This window comes from Rana temporaria, chromosome 4 (assembly GCF_905171775.1).
Source record: "Rana temporaria chromosome 4, aRanTem1.1, whole genome shotgun sequence".
Lineage (NCBI taxonomy): Eukaryota > Metazoa > Chordata > Amphibia > Anura > Ranidae > Rana > Rana temporaria.
Genome location: NC_053492.1, coordinates 115,956,542 through 115,972,607, shown reverse-complemented (window position 1 = coordinate 115,972,607; position 16,066 = coordinate 115,956,542). Strand labels below are relative to the sequence as shown.

General features: G+C 43.6%; 1 protein-coding gene across 3 annotated transcripts in view; it reads right to left on the bottom strand.

The window, feature by feature from the left end:
* WDR33 (WD repeat domain 33) overlaps positions 1 to 16,066 on the bottom strand; it is a 162,431-nt gene that overhangs the window by 122,568 nt on the left and 23,797 nt on the right. For all 3 annotated transcript variants that reach the window (XM_040348866.1, XM_040348865.1, XM_040348867.1), the window contains exon 2: positions 3,277 to 3,509. In XM_040348866.1, coding sequence (XP_040204800.1) covers positions 3,277 to 3,480 — 204 coding nt within the window. In that variant the 5' untranslated portion in view covers positions 3,481 to 3,509. The remainder of the gene's footprint in view (positions 1 to 3,276; positions 3,510 to 16,066) is intronic.

Here is a 16,066-nt window from a genome sequence, read left to right as displayed (position 1 = left end):
GAACTGGCTCTAAGCTTTAGCTCCATACAGTACACAGTAGGGGTGCAACGGATCACGGATCGGCAAATATATATATATATATATATATATATATATATATATATATATATATATATATATATATATATATATATATATATATATATATATATATATATATATATATATATATATTTTCACACACTTTATAGTCATTGTCAGAACTGGGGGGAAATAACATGCAGTAGTAGTAAATAATCTTGCTGTAAAACCTCTCAACCAGTGCTTCACTAACATTCCCTCTCCAAGTCTGCTTGCCAGAGCCCCCGGGGAGGCGTGTCACGCTGGGCTCTGGCAAGCAGACTGGGTGGAGCAAGATGGCCGCCGCTCCGGAGCTAGGCCGAAGCCAGGAACTTACCTAGGCCTAGGCTCCGGAGCACTCCGCAGATCGCGGGGTGTGCCGATCCGAGCGGGGTGACCCGTTCGGATCACGGATCGGTGACGATCCGTTGCACCCCTAGTACACAGTCCTAGGTTCCAGCACTGTATGTACTGCATGTAGCTTTAGCTCCATACAGTACACAGTCTTGGGTTATGGCTGTGAGACAGACTTTCCATCTCACGCCAGGAACAAAAGAGTCAGTCTGAGCGAAGCTCATAGGCAGCCTTGTATTCTGTTAATACAAAGCCAACTCCGTTTAAGGGAGGCGAAGAGGCAGGCTGACGACGTCGTGCTCTCCAACTCAGCCAATCAGAGGATGTTTTGTATTCAAAGAATACAAAGCTTCCCATGAATGGCTGAGCACATCTATAGACGCAAACAGCTCGTCTCAGAAAGTAGCTTGCTATTGGAGCAAACACAGAAGAGAAGGAACCAAAACTTGCTGGGAGATGCGGTAAGGCAGGGGTGCCCAACCTTTTGAAGAGAGAGGGCCACTTAAGGGACTTGGTAACTGGTCGTGGGCCACAATGAGCGGAGCGGGTGGATGGCAGGTCCGTGTCTGCTCTGTATATGCAGAGCAGACACAGCCCACAATAGTCTTTTTTTGCGGAGCCAAGACACAAGTCGGTTTACATCTGCCACGCCTTAGCGGTGAATGGAGGGTCCAATTGGGTCAGACTGACCGTGGCCCAAGGCTGCTTTCACACAGATGCGCTGCAGTTCTCCCTCACCAACCTTGCAGGTAATAACAGACATCTATGGCTCAGTGCAGGTAACCCGCAGGTGCACTGCTTTGCGCCTGCGGATCAGTTTGAAAGCAGCCCAGTAACCACTGCAGAACAGATATGCCCATATACACCCCTGTGATTTTAGTAATACAACTGACCTTTTAGAGCTGCACGATTCTGGCCACAATGAGAATCATGATTTTTGTTTTTGCTTAGAGTAAGGCCCCTTTCACACTGGGGCGGGATGCGCGGTGGCGGTATAGCGCCGCTAAAAATAGCAGCGCTATACCGTTGAAATTGCTGCGGTATTTGGCCGCTAGCGGTGCGGTATTAACCCCCGCTAGCGGCCGATAAAGGGTAAATACCGCCCGCAATGCGCCTCTGCAGAGGTGCATTGTGGGCGGTATTACTGCGGTTTCCCATTGTTTTAATCGGGAAGGAGCGGTATACATACCGCTCCTCTCACCGCTCCAAAGATGCTGCTTGCAGGAGATTTTCTTCTCTCCTGCCAGCGCATCGCCTCAGTGTGAAAGCCCTCGGGCTTTCACATTGAGAAGGCTGGGCAGGCGTCTTTCAGGCGGTATAGCAGCGCTATTTTTAGCGCTGTAACGCCTGAAAAACTTTTCAGTGTGAAAAGGGGCCTAAAGATCAAGATTCCAACGGCATAAAATCTTTAAAATTTATATAAAAAAAAAAAAATTGGGCTAACTTTTATTCATTAAAGTCATTTTTCCCCAAAAATTGCATTTGAAAGACCGCTGCGCAAATACAGTGCGACATAAAAAAAAAATATTTTAACTTGAAAAGAGCTGTCAGAAAAAGGTTTGGTGTTTTAAGTGGTTAAACATTCCTAATTTACATACAGAAGTCTATTCCTTTGATGTAAAAAGGTCAAATTGATATAATGTTTAGACTTAACATTCCACTGACAGAATGTTTTCAAAACTTGGCACATTGGCCAGACTTTTGGCTGAAAGCAGAGAGGAAATTCTGTGCATACCAAAGATCATGAAACCCTGTGTCAAGATCATAATGGAAAAAGATCACGATAACGATTCTTGGCGATTAATAGGAACTTTAATAACAGTATTCTATTCCAGAGCAGGAGGTCGCGGGCCACATCAGAGGGCCCCGTGGGCCACTGGTTGGCCATTCCTGTGGTAAGGAGCGACTCCAGTCCTCAAGGCACCCCAACAGGTCATGTTTTAAGGCTTTCCTTTATTTTGCACAGGTCATTGATCAGTTTTCACTGTCTTTAGTAATTACCACAGTGGTTTCATCTGAGGGAAATCCTGAACAACATGACCTGTTAGGGTGCCTTGAAGACTGGTGTTAAGAAACACTGCTATAACACATAGCCCATTACCCTATTCAACTTGCCCTAAAGCTAAATTAAGCCCTCTAGCAACACATTTACCTTATCCAGAGCCTAAAACTTCTGTGCCTTAAAAAAAGTTTTTGGTACCTGCAGATTTGCACTGAAACTGCAATTTTTTTCTTGCAAAATACTGCCGTTCCCATTTTTGTCTCTAGTGGACATACAATATTTGTGTGACCCTAAAGCCAAAACCGACAGCTCCACCATTCAGGAGGTACCATATGAGGTATTCAAAATCCTAGCTGAAATGTGCAGATGGCTTTAAGCAGCACAGCCAAGATAACCAACATGGATATTCACTATCCAAGGAACAGCAAGAGAATGCTGGCCACACCAGAACATCTACCCTAGAGGTGTTGAATTACAGCATAAATACAAAGCCCTTCCACTGTCAGCACTTGTCGAATATGCAGTATTAGCACATTAGTATTAATGGGAAAAAAAACGGGCTTAGCCATTGCAAGGATCAAGCAAAATTATGAAAAAAATAAATACATAATATATAGAGGTGCCTGCTTCCAAAACAGCTGGATTAAGTGTCATGTAAAATCGTACTAGGAAGAACTGTAGAGTAGCAAAACATGGGGCCACTTAGGTGATAGAATGTGATCATAGTCCATGGACCTCTTTAGAGCTACTTATCCAGCTACTACAAGCTGCCATTTAGAGTAAAGCATCAAGAGGCTTGGGTAATAAAAAAATAAAAGCATAAATGGCTAATCACATTCCAGTAAATGATTGTACATTACCTCCAAATATTTGATAACAGATGGGTTGTAGTCTATAGTCTTTCTATTCACAGCCTTTCGCATACGTTTGCCATCAAAGGTAAGCTGCTGCATGGCCTGCTGTTGTGCATAATCAGGACGTTTATAGAAAAGCTGACGAGGAGCCTGGTGTTGGAAGCGTGGCATGTGGAAGAAACGCGGGGGAGAACCAATCTCAGTTGCCATTGTGATGTTTAGTGGGGGGGTGGGAGAACCTTAAAACAAAACAAAAAAAACAGTATTAGAGCGATGAATTAATATGAATAGAAACTATTTGACATAAAGGGTCAATCAAGATAATTTTTTTAAATGTGTTTAAAGTATACATAAACCTTTACATTGCAAGACAACCCATGCAGTTTATAATGAAAGGCAAAACGTGCGACTTTCACCCCCCCCCCCCCCCCCCAATTGATCACACCCTCTGTTTTCCAAGTGGATGGCGGTGCGACAAGTCTGATCATTTGAGGAGAGCAGGCTGAGTTCCCAGCACAGCTAGAGAACTGACCACACATGCTGGTGTCATGTCTTATGTGGTGAGTTTTGAATAGGAATGCAGAATGACCAGGGATTTCACACAAAGGAAGCAATACAGAGAACAATACTTTCATACAAGTACATAATCCAGCAAAGCACAGGGTGCCGCCCCCCCCAAAGCTACTCTATTTTTTAAATAAAATACTGGCCCTTTAAGTGTGTGCGGGGTGCCGGACACACGGGTGTATGAGCAGCATGATATACTGCAATCACTGAAAATAAAAAAAATGGCCATTTAAAGTGGTTGTAAAGTCTTACAGACCACTTTATGCCGTTGCTTCAGTGAGTGTGCCATTACCGGCGGCTCCCACGCGCAGTCGCGGAAGTGACGTTATCGCAGGAGCCACGATATCAGGAAGTAGCCCGAAGGTGGACAACAGGCAACTTGTGCGAGAGCTGCGAGTATGAGGGGGGAGAGGGAAGACCTCTGAAGTAAAGGACTCCTATGGGGACATATAACGTCCCCATCAGAGTCCTCCTTTACATTATATGTCCCCATTCTTTGCTACTTTACATCTCAAAGTCCCTCTTTACATCAGGACACCTGATTTAAAGGGGGATGCAAATGGAAACACCTGTTGTAAAGGGGGGCGCACCTGCTGTTAGACCCCTTTCACACTGAGTAGTTTTTCAAGCGGTTTAGCACTAAAATAGTGCCTAAATACCACCTGAAAAACTCCTGCCCTGCAGTCTCAGTGTGAATGCCTGAGTGCTTTCGCACTGAGGCGATGCGCTGGCAGGACCGCTCAAAAAGTCCTTTGGTCGGCCGCTAGCTTTAAAAAATAAATAAAAAATAGCACCGCTAGCGGCCGAATAGCATCACAATTCCGACGGTATAGGGCCGCTAAAAATAGCGGCACTAACCGCCACGGCACCTCCCACTCCAGTGTGAAAGGGGCCCAGTTTTGGCAATAGAAAAAACGCCTGTAAAGCACCTGAAAGAAGCCTCATCTGGAATCCCAAAGTAAAAGCTTAAGTGCTTTCAGAGCCCTTTCACACTGCCCGCGCCTGAAAAATGCTGGTAAAGCTCCGCTAAGACCCCTTTCACACTAGGGGCGTTTTTCAGACGCTTTGGTATAATAAAAAAAAAATTCTACGCAACAGAACCGTTCTAATAGGAGCGACGCAAGTCGCTCCGACTTAGAAAAAGGTTCCTGTACGACTTCGTGGGTGGCTCAGGGCAATTTGCATTGACTTCTATACAGAAGTCATTTTGCTAATCGCCTCTGAAGTAGTCTTCAGGACGACTTGCAAGTCGCCCCCGAAGCTGCGCCGCCGCAGTGTGAACCGGTTCTAAAGGTTCAGAGGTCTCACCACTAACCTTCAAAAAAAAAAAAAAAAACATACAAATATCTATGAAGCTGACAGTTACATATCAACACAATATGTAAACATGTTTGTGCATCATACAAGTAAAAAAAGTTGTCTTATAACCGCATTCATGTGCAGTTTTTGTACAGAAAGTGATTGTAAAAGGCAGGTTTTTTATCCTAATGCATTCAAGGAGTTCCAGCCTGAGGGGAAAAAAAAGTCAACAGCTACAATTACTGTAGCTGCTGACTTAATACGTGGATACTAACCTGTCCAGGAAGCCCGTGATGTCGGCACCACAGAAAATCTTTGGATCAGCTGTCGGGTGCTGCCTCTTTTTTTAAATGTGTGCACGCATGCGATTTTGGGGCGACTTACAACGTACAGCAAAAAGCACTGCAGAAACGGATCAAACGCAAACTACATACACGCATTGATTTTCGGACGAGAATATTCATATGAAAAAAATCTTTGTACATTCGCTGAAAGAATGTCTTTGAAAATGTTACATGCCTTCAACATTTATTTTTATTTTATTATTTTAAAATAGAGAACAAAAGAGCGTTTTAAAATGAATTTCTGCACAAAAACCATATACACCGTATGAAAAATCCTTTGACCAAGAAGTTTTCTATTCTCCCGTCACTGTGGTCGAAAACTAAATGTCAATTTGACCATACTAACAATTAGAAAATTGAAAGAATGATCTTAAAATGAAAATTTTTGAAGGAAGACATTGTTTTTTTATGGTTGGCATAAGTGACAGCAGGCACAGGGAGCCGTTATATGACGAGAGTATGGACACTATGAGCAAGGAAACTATGAGACCACCAGCATCCTAGTAACTAAGGAGTGAGTGGAGTTCAGCCAGTAACTACATTTAGCACGATATTCCTGCAAGCAAGTGCAATTACATGAGCACAAGTGCTCATGGACATGTAGTCCGGCCAGGGCTAGAGTGTCCTCTACTGAAAGGTCAATTTTAATGGCAGATTCATGAAAAGTTATTAGCAGAATACTTGATAAATAGTTTACCTATTCAACATGTTTTTTAATAGAGGGGATTTTTAAATGGAAGATTAATCGGTTACCCGCTGTATATGGAAAGGATTGCATTCGCGTTCTGAGAGGACGCAACAATCTGGCTGCAAAACTAGGTGCAAGGGCCACATGACAAGGCCTGGCAAGCTAGATTTGGCCTGCAGGCCTTGTGTTTGATGTGTGTAGAGTGACTTGACAAAAAGGGCCAAAACTTTTTCTTTAGGATTAAAGATCAACAGCCTAAGCAGCCGAGAAATGGTGAGGTCAGAAACAAGTTTGCCTTAATAGGGACCCATATTAAAAAAAAAAAAGACCACACCACTAAAGTCAGTCTTTCTGATGGAAGCATCTGAAATGTAAACCCACCAAGCATGTACGTGCAATAAAAAATGATTTTTCCCTTTAGTATGCTGTAGCTGGACAGGGAGAGATAGAAGTGTGTTGGGATAATTGGGTAGGACGTCCACCCCGGAACCCCTGGCTTATATCCCGGTCTGTGCCTTTGAAGGGGGGGGTTCTTTGGAGTATTCTGGTTTTCTCCCACACTCCAGACAAGCTGGCAGGTTAATTGGCCAATGTCAAAACTGGTCCCTTGTGTGCACTTCTGCTTGTGAGATAGGGACCTTAAGAGTGCAAGCTCCTTGAGGGCAGAGAATGATGTGAATGTACAATATGTAAAAACGCTGCAAAAAATTTTGGCGACAAATAGATAGCTGTAATACATTTGTCCCAGGTTGAGGGAAAAGGGCCCCAACACCATTTTATCCTTGTATAAAACCACATAGCATACTTTACAGAACAAGGATGCCAGCTCAGACAAAGCTCGCAGAGGTGATGGCAAGAGGGAAAGCAATCCTGTGTGAGAGCAGGATTACCACCCTTAACCACTTAGGCTGCATTCACATTGTAACGACGCGTACGCGGCGTATTTTGCCGCGATTTATTTTTTATTTTTTTTACAAAGAACTTCCATTGATGCCTATGCCCGAACGCCAATGCCGCCTGAAAAAAAGGGTCCGGGACTTGTTTTCAGGCGGCAGGCGTACGGCGTTTCGGCGTGAGATGTGAACCATCTCATAGACATCAATGGAAATTCGCCCCTCCAGCGGCACGAGCGTCACGATTCAGGCGTTTTGTCGCCTAGGTGTGAATGCAGCCTTAAGGACCGCTTACTGTATATATACAAACACGTCATTTTTTTAAAGATGATATCTCGGTAACGGCAGCAGCTGCTGCCACAACCGAGATATCCATCTCTTCAGTGAGCGGCCCTTTCAACGAAAACGGTGGTCTCTGTGGCGGATTCGCCGCAAAATCACCGGTTTAGGCGGCGGGAGAGGGACCCCCCTCCCGCCGCTCTCCGCCGCTTACCGGCGGAGGCGATCGGGTCCTCTCTCCTGCTCAGCTGGGATACGAGTGAGGGCAACATGGCCCCCACCTGTCCCCATAGCAGGGCGGAAGTGACGTGAAAACGTCACTTGCACCCATGCTTCTTAACCAGTTCCCGACCCCCGCATGTACATATACGTCCACAATATGGCACGTACAGGCACATGGGCGTACATGTACGTCCTTGCCTATTAGCGGGTGGGGGGTCCGATCGGGACCCCCCCCGCTATATGCAGAGGTCGGGTCCGCTCGGGGAGCGATCCGGGACCACGGCGCGGCTATTTGTTTATAGCCGCTCCGTCGCGATCGCTCCCCGGAGCTGAAGAACGGGGAGAGCCGTGTGTAAACACGGCTTCCCCGTGCTTCACTGTGTCGGCGCATCGATCGCGTCATTCCCTTTATAGGGAAGACACGATCGATGACGTCACACCTACAGCCACACCCCCCTACAGTTGTAAACACACACTAGGTGCACCCTAACTCCTACAGCGCCCCCTGTGGTTAACTCCCAAACTGCAACTGTCATTTTCACAATAAAGAATGCAATTTAAATGCATTTTTTGCTGTGAAAATGACAATGGTCCCAAAAATGTGTCAAAATTGTCCGAAGTGTCCGCCATAATGTCGCAATCACGAAAAAAATTGCTGATCGCCGCCATTAGTAGTAAAAAAAAATAAAAAATAATAAAAATGCAATAAAACTATCCCCTATTTTGTAAACGCTATAAATTTTGCGCAAACCAATCGATAAACGCTTATTGCGATTTTTTTTACTAAAAATAGGTAGAAGAATACGTATCAGCCTAAACTGAGGGAAAAAAAATGTTTTTATATATGTTTTTGGGGGATATTTATTACAGCAAAAAGTAAAAAATATTGCATTTTTTTCAAAATTGTCGCTCTATTTTTGTTTATAGCGCAAAAACTAAAAACCGCAGATGTGATCAAATACCACCAAAAGAAAGCTCTATTTGTGGGGGGAAAAAGGACGCCAATTTTGTTTGGGAGCCACGTCGCACGACCGCGCAATTGTCTGTTAAAGCGACGCAGTCCCGAACTGTAAAAACACCTTGGGTCTTTAGGCTGCATATTGGTCCGGGGCTTAACTGGTTAAAGCAATATTTTCTGGTTGTAATTTTTTCAAATGACAAATTTATTAATTTATTTTCATTTTAGTCTAAATATGAGATCTGAGGTCTTTTTGACCCCAGATCTCATATTTAAGAGGACCCGTCATGCTTTTTTTCTATTACAAGGGATGTTTACATTCCTTGTAATAGGAATAAAAGTGATCAAATTTTTTATATTTTTTTGTAAAAATTAAAATAAATAAGAAAAAAAAATGTTTTTAAAATCGCCCCGACGAGCTCGCGCGCAGAAGCGAACTCATATGCGAGTAGCGCCCGCATATGAAAACTGTGTTCAAACCACAGAAGTGAGGTATCACCGCGATCGTTAGAGCGAGAGCAATAATTCTAGCCTTAGACCTCCTCTGTAGCTCAAAAGATGCAACCTATAGAATTTTTTAAACGTCGCCTATGGAGATTTTTAAGGGTAAAAGTTTGGCGCCATTCCACGAGCGGACTCAATTTTGAAGCGTGACATGTTGGGTATCATTTTACTCGGCGTAACATTATCTTTCACAATATATAAAAAAAATTGGGCTAACTTTACTGTTGTCTTATTTTTTTTAATACAAAAAAAGTGAATTTTTTCCAAAAAAAGTGTGCTTGTAAGACTGCGCAAATACGGTGTGACAAACAGTATTGCAATGACCGCCATTTTATTCCCTAGGGTGTTATATATATATATTTTTTTTCTAATATATATATATATATATATATATATATATATATATATATATATATATATATATATATATATATATATATATATATATATATATAATGTTTGGGGGTTTTAAGTAATTTTCTAGCAAAAAAAAGTTTTAATCTTGTAAACGCCAAATCTGAAAAACAGGCTTGGTCCCCAAGTGGTTAATGGGTTCAAACGGCAATCTTTGAAAAGGCCACGTATACCATATTCAAACCTCATGAAGTCACAGGTGATTGCTCAGGAGGAGACCCCTTGCAGAGGTCCAGAGATTTGCCCCTTGATGGAACTTAGGATTTATTTTCATGCATTAGGATATAAAAACCTGTGTGCAGCACCGCCCCCCCCCCCCCCCCATACTTACCTGAGCCCATCTCGATCCAGCGATGTTGCATGAATCTCAGCTGCCTGGGACTCTCCTTCCTCATTGGCTGAGACACATCAGCCAGTTTGGCCTTTGCCTCCACTGCTGTCAAAGTCAGTAAGCCAATGAAGAGAGAGGGCGGACAGGACGCCACAGCTGGGTGTCTGAAAGGACACGCAGAGCAGCTGCTACCATAGCAAGCCGCTAGTAGTGCCATCCATTAACCACTTGTCAGTCAGAAAATGTACTCCCCTTTAAACGCAGTGCAAAAATGCAAAAAAATAAAAAATAAATGGCCTGGTCATATTTTAACTGACAATTGCGCAGTCACGCAACACTGTAACCAAATGAAATTCAGAGCAGTCTTTTAGCACAAATTGAGCTTTGGTGGTATTCTTTGCACTATAAAAAAAACTTGAAAAAGAGAACAAAAATGTATATAGACCTTCTGCTAATAAAAGCATATCCAATAAAAAAAAAAAAAAATTACATTTTGATCAATATGTATTCTGCTACATATTTTCGCCACAAAATTAAAAACATTGATTGGTTTGTGCGAAAGTTATGGCATCTACAAACTATGGTATATACAAAGTAAAATTTTTATACTAGTAATGGCAGTGATCTACAGCGGTTCTGCGATAGTATGGTGGGAAACCTGATCCTATTTTTTCACTTTGTGGGAACCAGCGACACAAATGCAGTGATCTGTCCTAAAATATACTGTCACTGTACTAATGACACTGGCTGAGAAGGCATCAACATCTAGTGCTTAGTTCATTCACGCTGTGCTTTCTTTGCAGGGAAGCAAAAACCGGTACATCCTTGAGAGGTCAGAGTTCTGAATTGTTTACATTCACAGAGCTCCGTCCTGTCATCCTCTTTGCCGATCAGCAGGTACCGACGGTCAATCATTGGTCGGCACCCACTGTATGGCTTATGTTGTGACTAGTCATACCGCATATTAGATATGTGATCCAGTGCGGGAGAGCGCCACCCTGCCCACCTTAGTCAAATGTGAGGTGGACGGCAAGCGGTCAAGGATTTAAGATTTTTTGTCAATCTTTTCTCCTGCTGCAGATAGATTCTGGAGAGGAAGGCAAAGGGTATAGGCTTACAGCCCCTGCATTTTAAGTGAATTATAGTGTAAATTTGACCCATGAAATCCAGCACAGACGTAGAGAACTCTTGCCCGGGTACGGTAAAGGAAGGACCCATGCCCGACAGAGGTAGGGTTGATTCTAACAAAAAGGTAATTTTTTTTAGTGCAGTGATAGTTTTTTGATATTTTATAATACTTTGTAGTGCAACACTACCCAAAAAGCTTTTATATAAATTTGTAAAAACATAGTGATTTATTTTGGTGCCATTTAATCCCTTACTTTATGTTCTAAAACATTTCAAACACTGGGATAGCATGCAATACCATCTAGCATCACCGCCACCTCAAGCGAAGACCTACTGGTAATGCAGGGGTCATGGCAGTGAGGTGAGAATTCACACTTTGCATTGCATGTCACATTGGTGATTGGAGTAGATTAAAAATTGGATATTGATTTATTCCCCCCCCCCCCTTGGATATACATGGGACCATTTATTTTTGTACAAACATTTTTTTGCACTTTTGCAAACCCTCCCACCACCAATAAAAGTGAATTTTGTGGCGAATCTGCCGCAGAGACCACATTTATCTTGTAGCGGACTGCCCGCTGAATAGGATACCGGGGGTTACGGTAGCTAGCTGCTACCATAACAGTATTCCTCTTCAAACGGCTGAGACATTGTGCAATGCTCCTATCCAGGGAACACAAATATCAACCCAAATCACCATTTGTGCATTCTAAACAATCGCATTCATCATCAGCATAATCCTAGAAAGTAACTCCAGTGTGTGCGCACAACACAATAGTATATGTGTTATACCTCTGAAATATCCACTATCATTATGGGTGATTTTAAAAGTATAACTAAAAAGGCAAAAAACTCAGTATTGGATGGAGTGGAGAGAGATTAGATTACCTATATCAGTTTTTGCTGCTGTCTGTGCCTCCATTAGGCTTGGATTCAAACCTACGCATTTTTAGTGCTTTTTGCAGATTTGGTTTCCTATGGAACACATTGTGTAGTGCAAGTCTGCAAAAAGCACTAAAAATGCATAGGTGTATGAATCCAGCCTTATGGAGATTCATCCTCTCTTCATTATCATTGAAAGTAAAAGCTTAAATTTTTGAGTTGTCCCCAGAATAGTAATAGAGGGGAACTTTACCAATGGTGACACTAGCTCTGGTGAACTGGGGGTCCCCAAAGAATTCCCTTAATGTGCAGGGATGGCTTCTCACTTCCTGTTTGGCTATGGGACAGGAAGGGAAATATCAGCAATGGAATACAGATGGCAAAGGGAAAAAGGGTTTTTCCAAAATGGGGAAAAAAAAAAAAATAGTTTTGCCTATATTTCTACTTTAACCACTTCAATACCAGGCACTTACGCACCTTTCTGCCCAAGCCAATTTTCAGCGCTGTCGCAATTTGAATGACAAATGCGCAATCATGCTACTCTGTACCCAAACAATTTTTTTTTTATAATTTAGTTCCCACAAATAGAGCTTTCTTTTGGTGGCATTTGATCACCTCTGCGATTTTTTTTTTTTTGTGCAACAAATAAAAAAAAAAAAAAACGAAAATTTAGAATAAAGTTTTTTTTTTCAGTTAATCTGTTTTGTAAGTAAGTTTTCTTCTTCAATTACGGGTACTGATATGGCTACACTGATAAGGCAACACTAATGGGCACCAATGAGGTGCCACGGACGGGAACCGATAGGCGGAACAGATCATACCGATTGTGGCATCGCTGCGCATCACTTGTTTTATCTTGTTGCCAGTCAGTGCCCATTTGTGGGCACCGATTGGCATCTATTGTGAATATTTTTTCATATGTGGATGGCCATGGGGTACATACCTGGCCATCCACAGGTTGCCCCCTTCCCTGATGGTCCTGGTGGTCATCCGTGGGGGGGGGGGGCTGCGCTGATAATCAGCGTATACCCCCTTGTCAGGAGAGCTGCCAATCGGCTCTCCTCTAGTCTGTCAGACGCGAGTGACAAAGAGCTGATCAACGGCTCTCCCTGTTTACATCGTGATTAGCTGTGATTGGAAACGGCTGATCACTTGGTAAAGAGCCTCCGTCAGAGGCTCTTTACCGAGATCGGTGTGTCAGACACACGCCGCACCACCGATAGCCGCGATGCGTGCCCCCACGGGCGTGGTGGCTGTTATCCTGCTGGACGTCAATAGACGTCCAGTCAGGATAACAGAACCACTTCCCAAACGTCAATCTGCTACTGACTGGGCGGAAAGTGGTTAACTATCCCCACTAATGTTAACAGCCCAGCTACATCCCAACTTTTCAAGTTAAAGCAACGTTATTTTTATTGAAAAAGAAGACTTTACAAACATGTTATACTCAACTGTCCTGTTGCAGTGGATTTGCACAGAGCAGCTCAGATCCTCCTCTTCTCAGGTCCCTCTTCTATGCTCCTGGCCCCACAGCAAACAGCTTGCTATGGGGGCCCCTCGAGCCGAGTCCCAGCTCAGTGTCCATTCTGACACAAAGCTGTGGCTCGGCCCCCCTCTCTCCTGAATTGCTGGCTGACAGCAGCAGGAGACAATGGCACCACTGCTGTGTCTTGGCCAATCAGGTGGGAGAGTCTCGGATGGCCAAGACACTCGTGGACATTACTGGAGAGGGGGGGCTCAGGTAAGTATTAGGGAGGCTGCTGCACACAGAATCCATAAAGATAAAAGAAAACTGACTTTACAACCCCTTTAGTCTTATTCTTTGATCTAACACAATCCTCCACTCTGGTGGCAATACCCTCGACCTTGTTTTCTCCCATCTTTGCACCCCCCATAACCTCATTAACACACCCCCCCCCCCCTATCACATTCACAACGTCGTCCTCTTCAACCAGAAAATGACCACCCTCAGAAACCTTTGCCATTTTAAATCTTCTCTTTTCTACTCTGCAACTGACCACCTCCATGACAAAATCTCACCCGTTTTGCCCTGTCCTCACCATGTCCGTTTACAAACAGTTGACTTTCAGCCACACTGGTTTCTCTTGCTCCTCTCACTACAGCGAACATTACAAACATGGTAGACTGACAACAGTAAACTTGAGACATAGCAGCGCACTGGAGCAATTGTGGCGTAAAACCAAATCCCAGCATGCATTCACCCAATATAAAATATGCCTTCTTAAAAAACAACTCCTCCCTCCATGCTGCCAAACAAGCCTACTTAGTCACGCTCATTAATACCCTGTCCTCTAGTCCTCGTCTTTTCTCCATCTCCACCCAGTAACCCAATCACTGCTCACGAGATTGCAAAGGACTTTAACCACTTAATCACCGCCTCATAGCCGAATTACGGCTACAAGGCGGTTCCTTAACTCTGGGGCGCGCACACGGCATCACGGATCGCAGTAAATTGCCGCTGATATCGGCCGTTTACCACGTGATCGCTCCCGTCCAGTGACGGAGCGATCACATGTAAACAAACCGGGGAGAAAGCCTTGCATTACTGTGGGGAGTTACAGACAGAAGAACAGGAAGTGAGGATTTCTCATAAGAAATAAAGACATTTAAAAGCAAAATCGAAGGATGAGGTAAGTGAAGGAGGACTGCACTATGGTAAAGGAAGATAGGAAAAAAAATCCTTTACAACCCCCTTAAGAAAGGAAGGGAGTAGACCACCGTGTTTTAGGCTACACCCTAAACATAGGTAAAAGATGGGCACAGTGTAACGATAAACTAAAGGAAAGTGGAGGGGGCTTAGAACATCTGTCTGGTTATTTTTGCAGTCTGTGCCCCAGTTAGGGAGTTCCATCTTCCATTAGTCCCGTTTACCATTATCACTGAATGTAAAAGTAAAACCCAAATTTTGGGTTGTCCCTAAAACAGGAATAGTGGGCATATCTACCAACAGAAACATGAGTTCTGGTGAACCCGTGACAATGACTGCCTCACTTTAGAGGGATTTCCTCTTTATTCCTGTTGTGGCTATATGGGATACAAAGTGTACAGAAAGATCGCAAAAATACACATTTTTATAGGTGGGGCAGGAAAATGTTCTTGATGATGCAATAGGTAGGCTGCCAAAACCACAAAGGATGAATGCAAGCGTGCACAGAGTGAGAACCTGCATACCACTGGACTGCATATTGAGTGCGTGATTTATGGCAGAAAAACTTAATGAACATACAACATGAACATTGAACAAAACAGGGAAAGAACGCAGCAGATTGAGGATTTAGGCATGAGCACGTATGATCTCCTCAGTTCAAAACCATGCTGGTGTGTTTTTTCAATTATAACAGTATAGTTCACTACGAGTTCATAGAATATGGTACAGTCAACCAATATTGTTACTTGGAAATTCTGAAACGGTTATGGGAATCTGTTCAGAGGAAACGACCAGAGCTCTGGCCATCATGACAATGCTCCTGCACATGATGTGTTAAGGTGTTCACGAGTTTGTGCCAGGGAGGATAAAAATCAATGACGCTGTATGAAGCTAAACAGTATTAGCATTACTCCACTTTTAACTGCAAAACTAAGCAAAAAATGTATCGCCCAACTGTCTAAATGCCCATTTAACCAAAAGATAATGGGGCATTTTAACCACTTCAATACTAGCCCATAGTCATTTGATGTCCACAGAGGGGATCTCCCATCCTAGGTGGACGTCATATGACGTCCTGGGCTTTGTGCAGTGATATCTGAATGATGCCTGCAGCTAGAGGCATCATTCAGATATCATTCTTTAGTGCCGGCGATTTTGTGCACCATAATAACGATCATAGCAGCAGTTCCGCTGCTTGATAGTTGTCATAGGCGACGGGAGGGGACATCCCCCCTCCCGCCGCCATCTGGTGCTTCTCCGGGCTCTTCCGTGCCATCGGGGGACCGGAGAAAGAATCTTCCGGTGCAGGCTAGGAAGCAGAGAGGACCGTCAGAAGCCCGGGCGTGTTGTGATGACGTCACGCCCGGGTACCCGGAAGTAAACAAAGCCGCGATTGCGGCTAGTAAGCAATACTAATCATGAGATATGTGAATTTTTTTTTACGATCTCATGCTTTCCAGCCTGGAGGAGAGATGTGGGGTCTTATTGACCCCGCATCTCTCCATAAAGAGGACCTGTCACACACATTTCCTATTACAAGGGATAGTTAAATTGTAATGCATTATTTAACCACTTCCCGACCACCGCATGTAAATGTACGTCCACAGTATGGCACG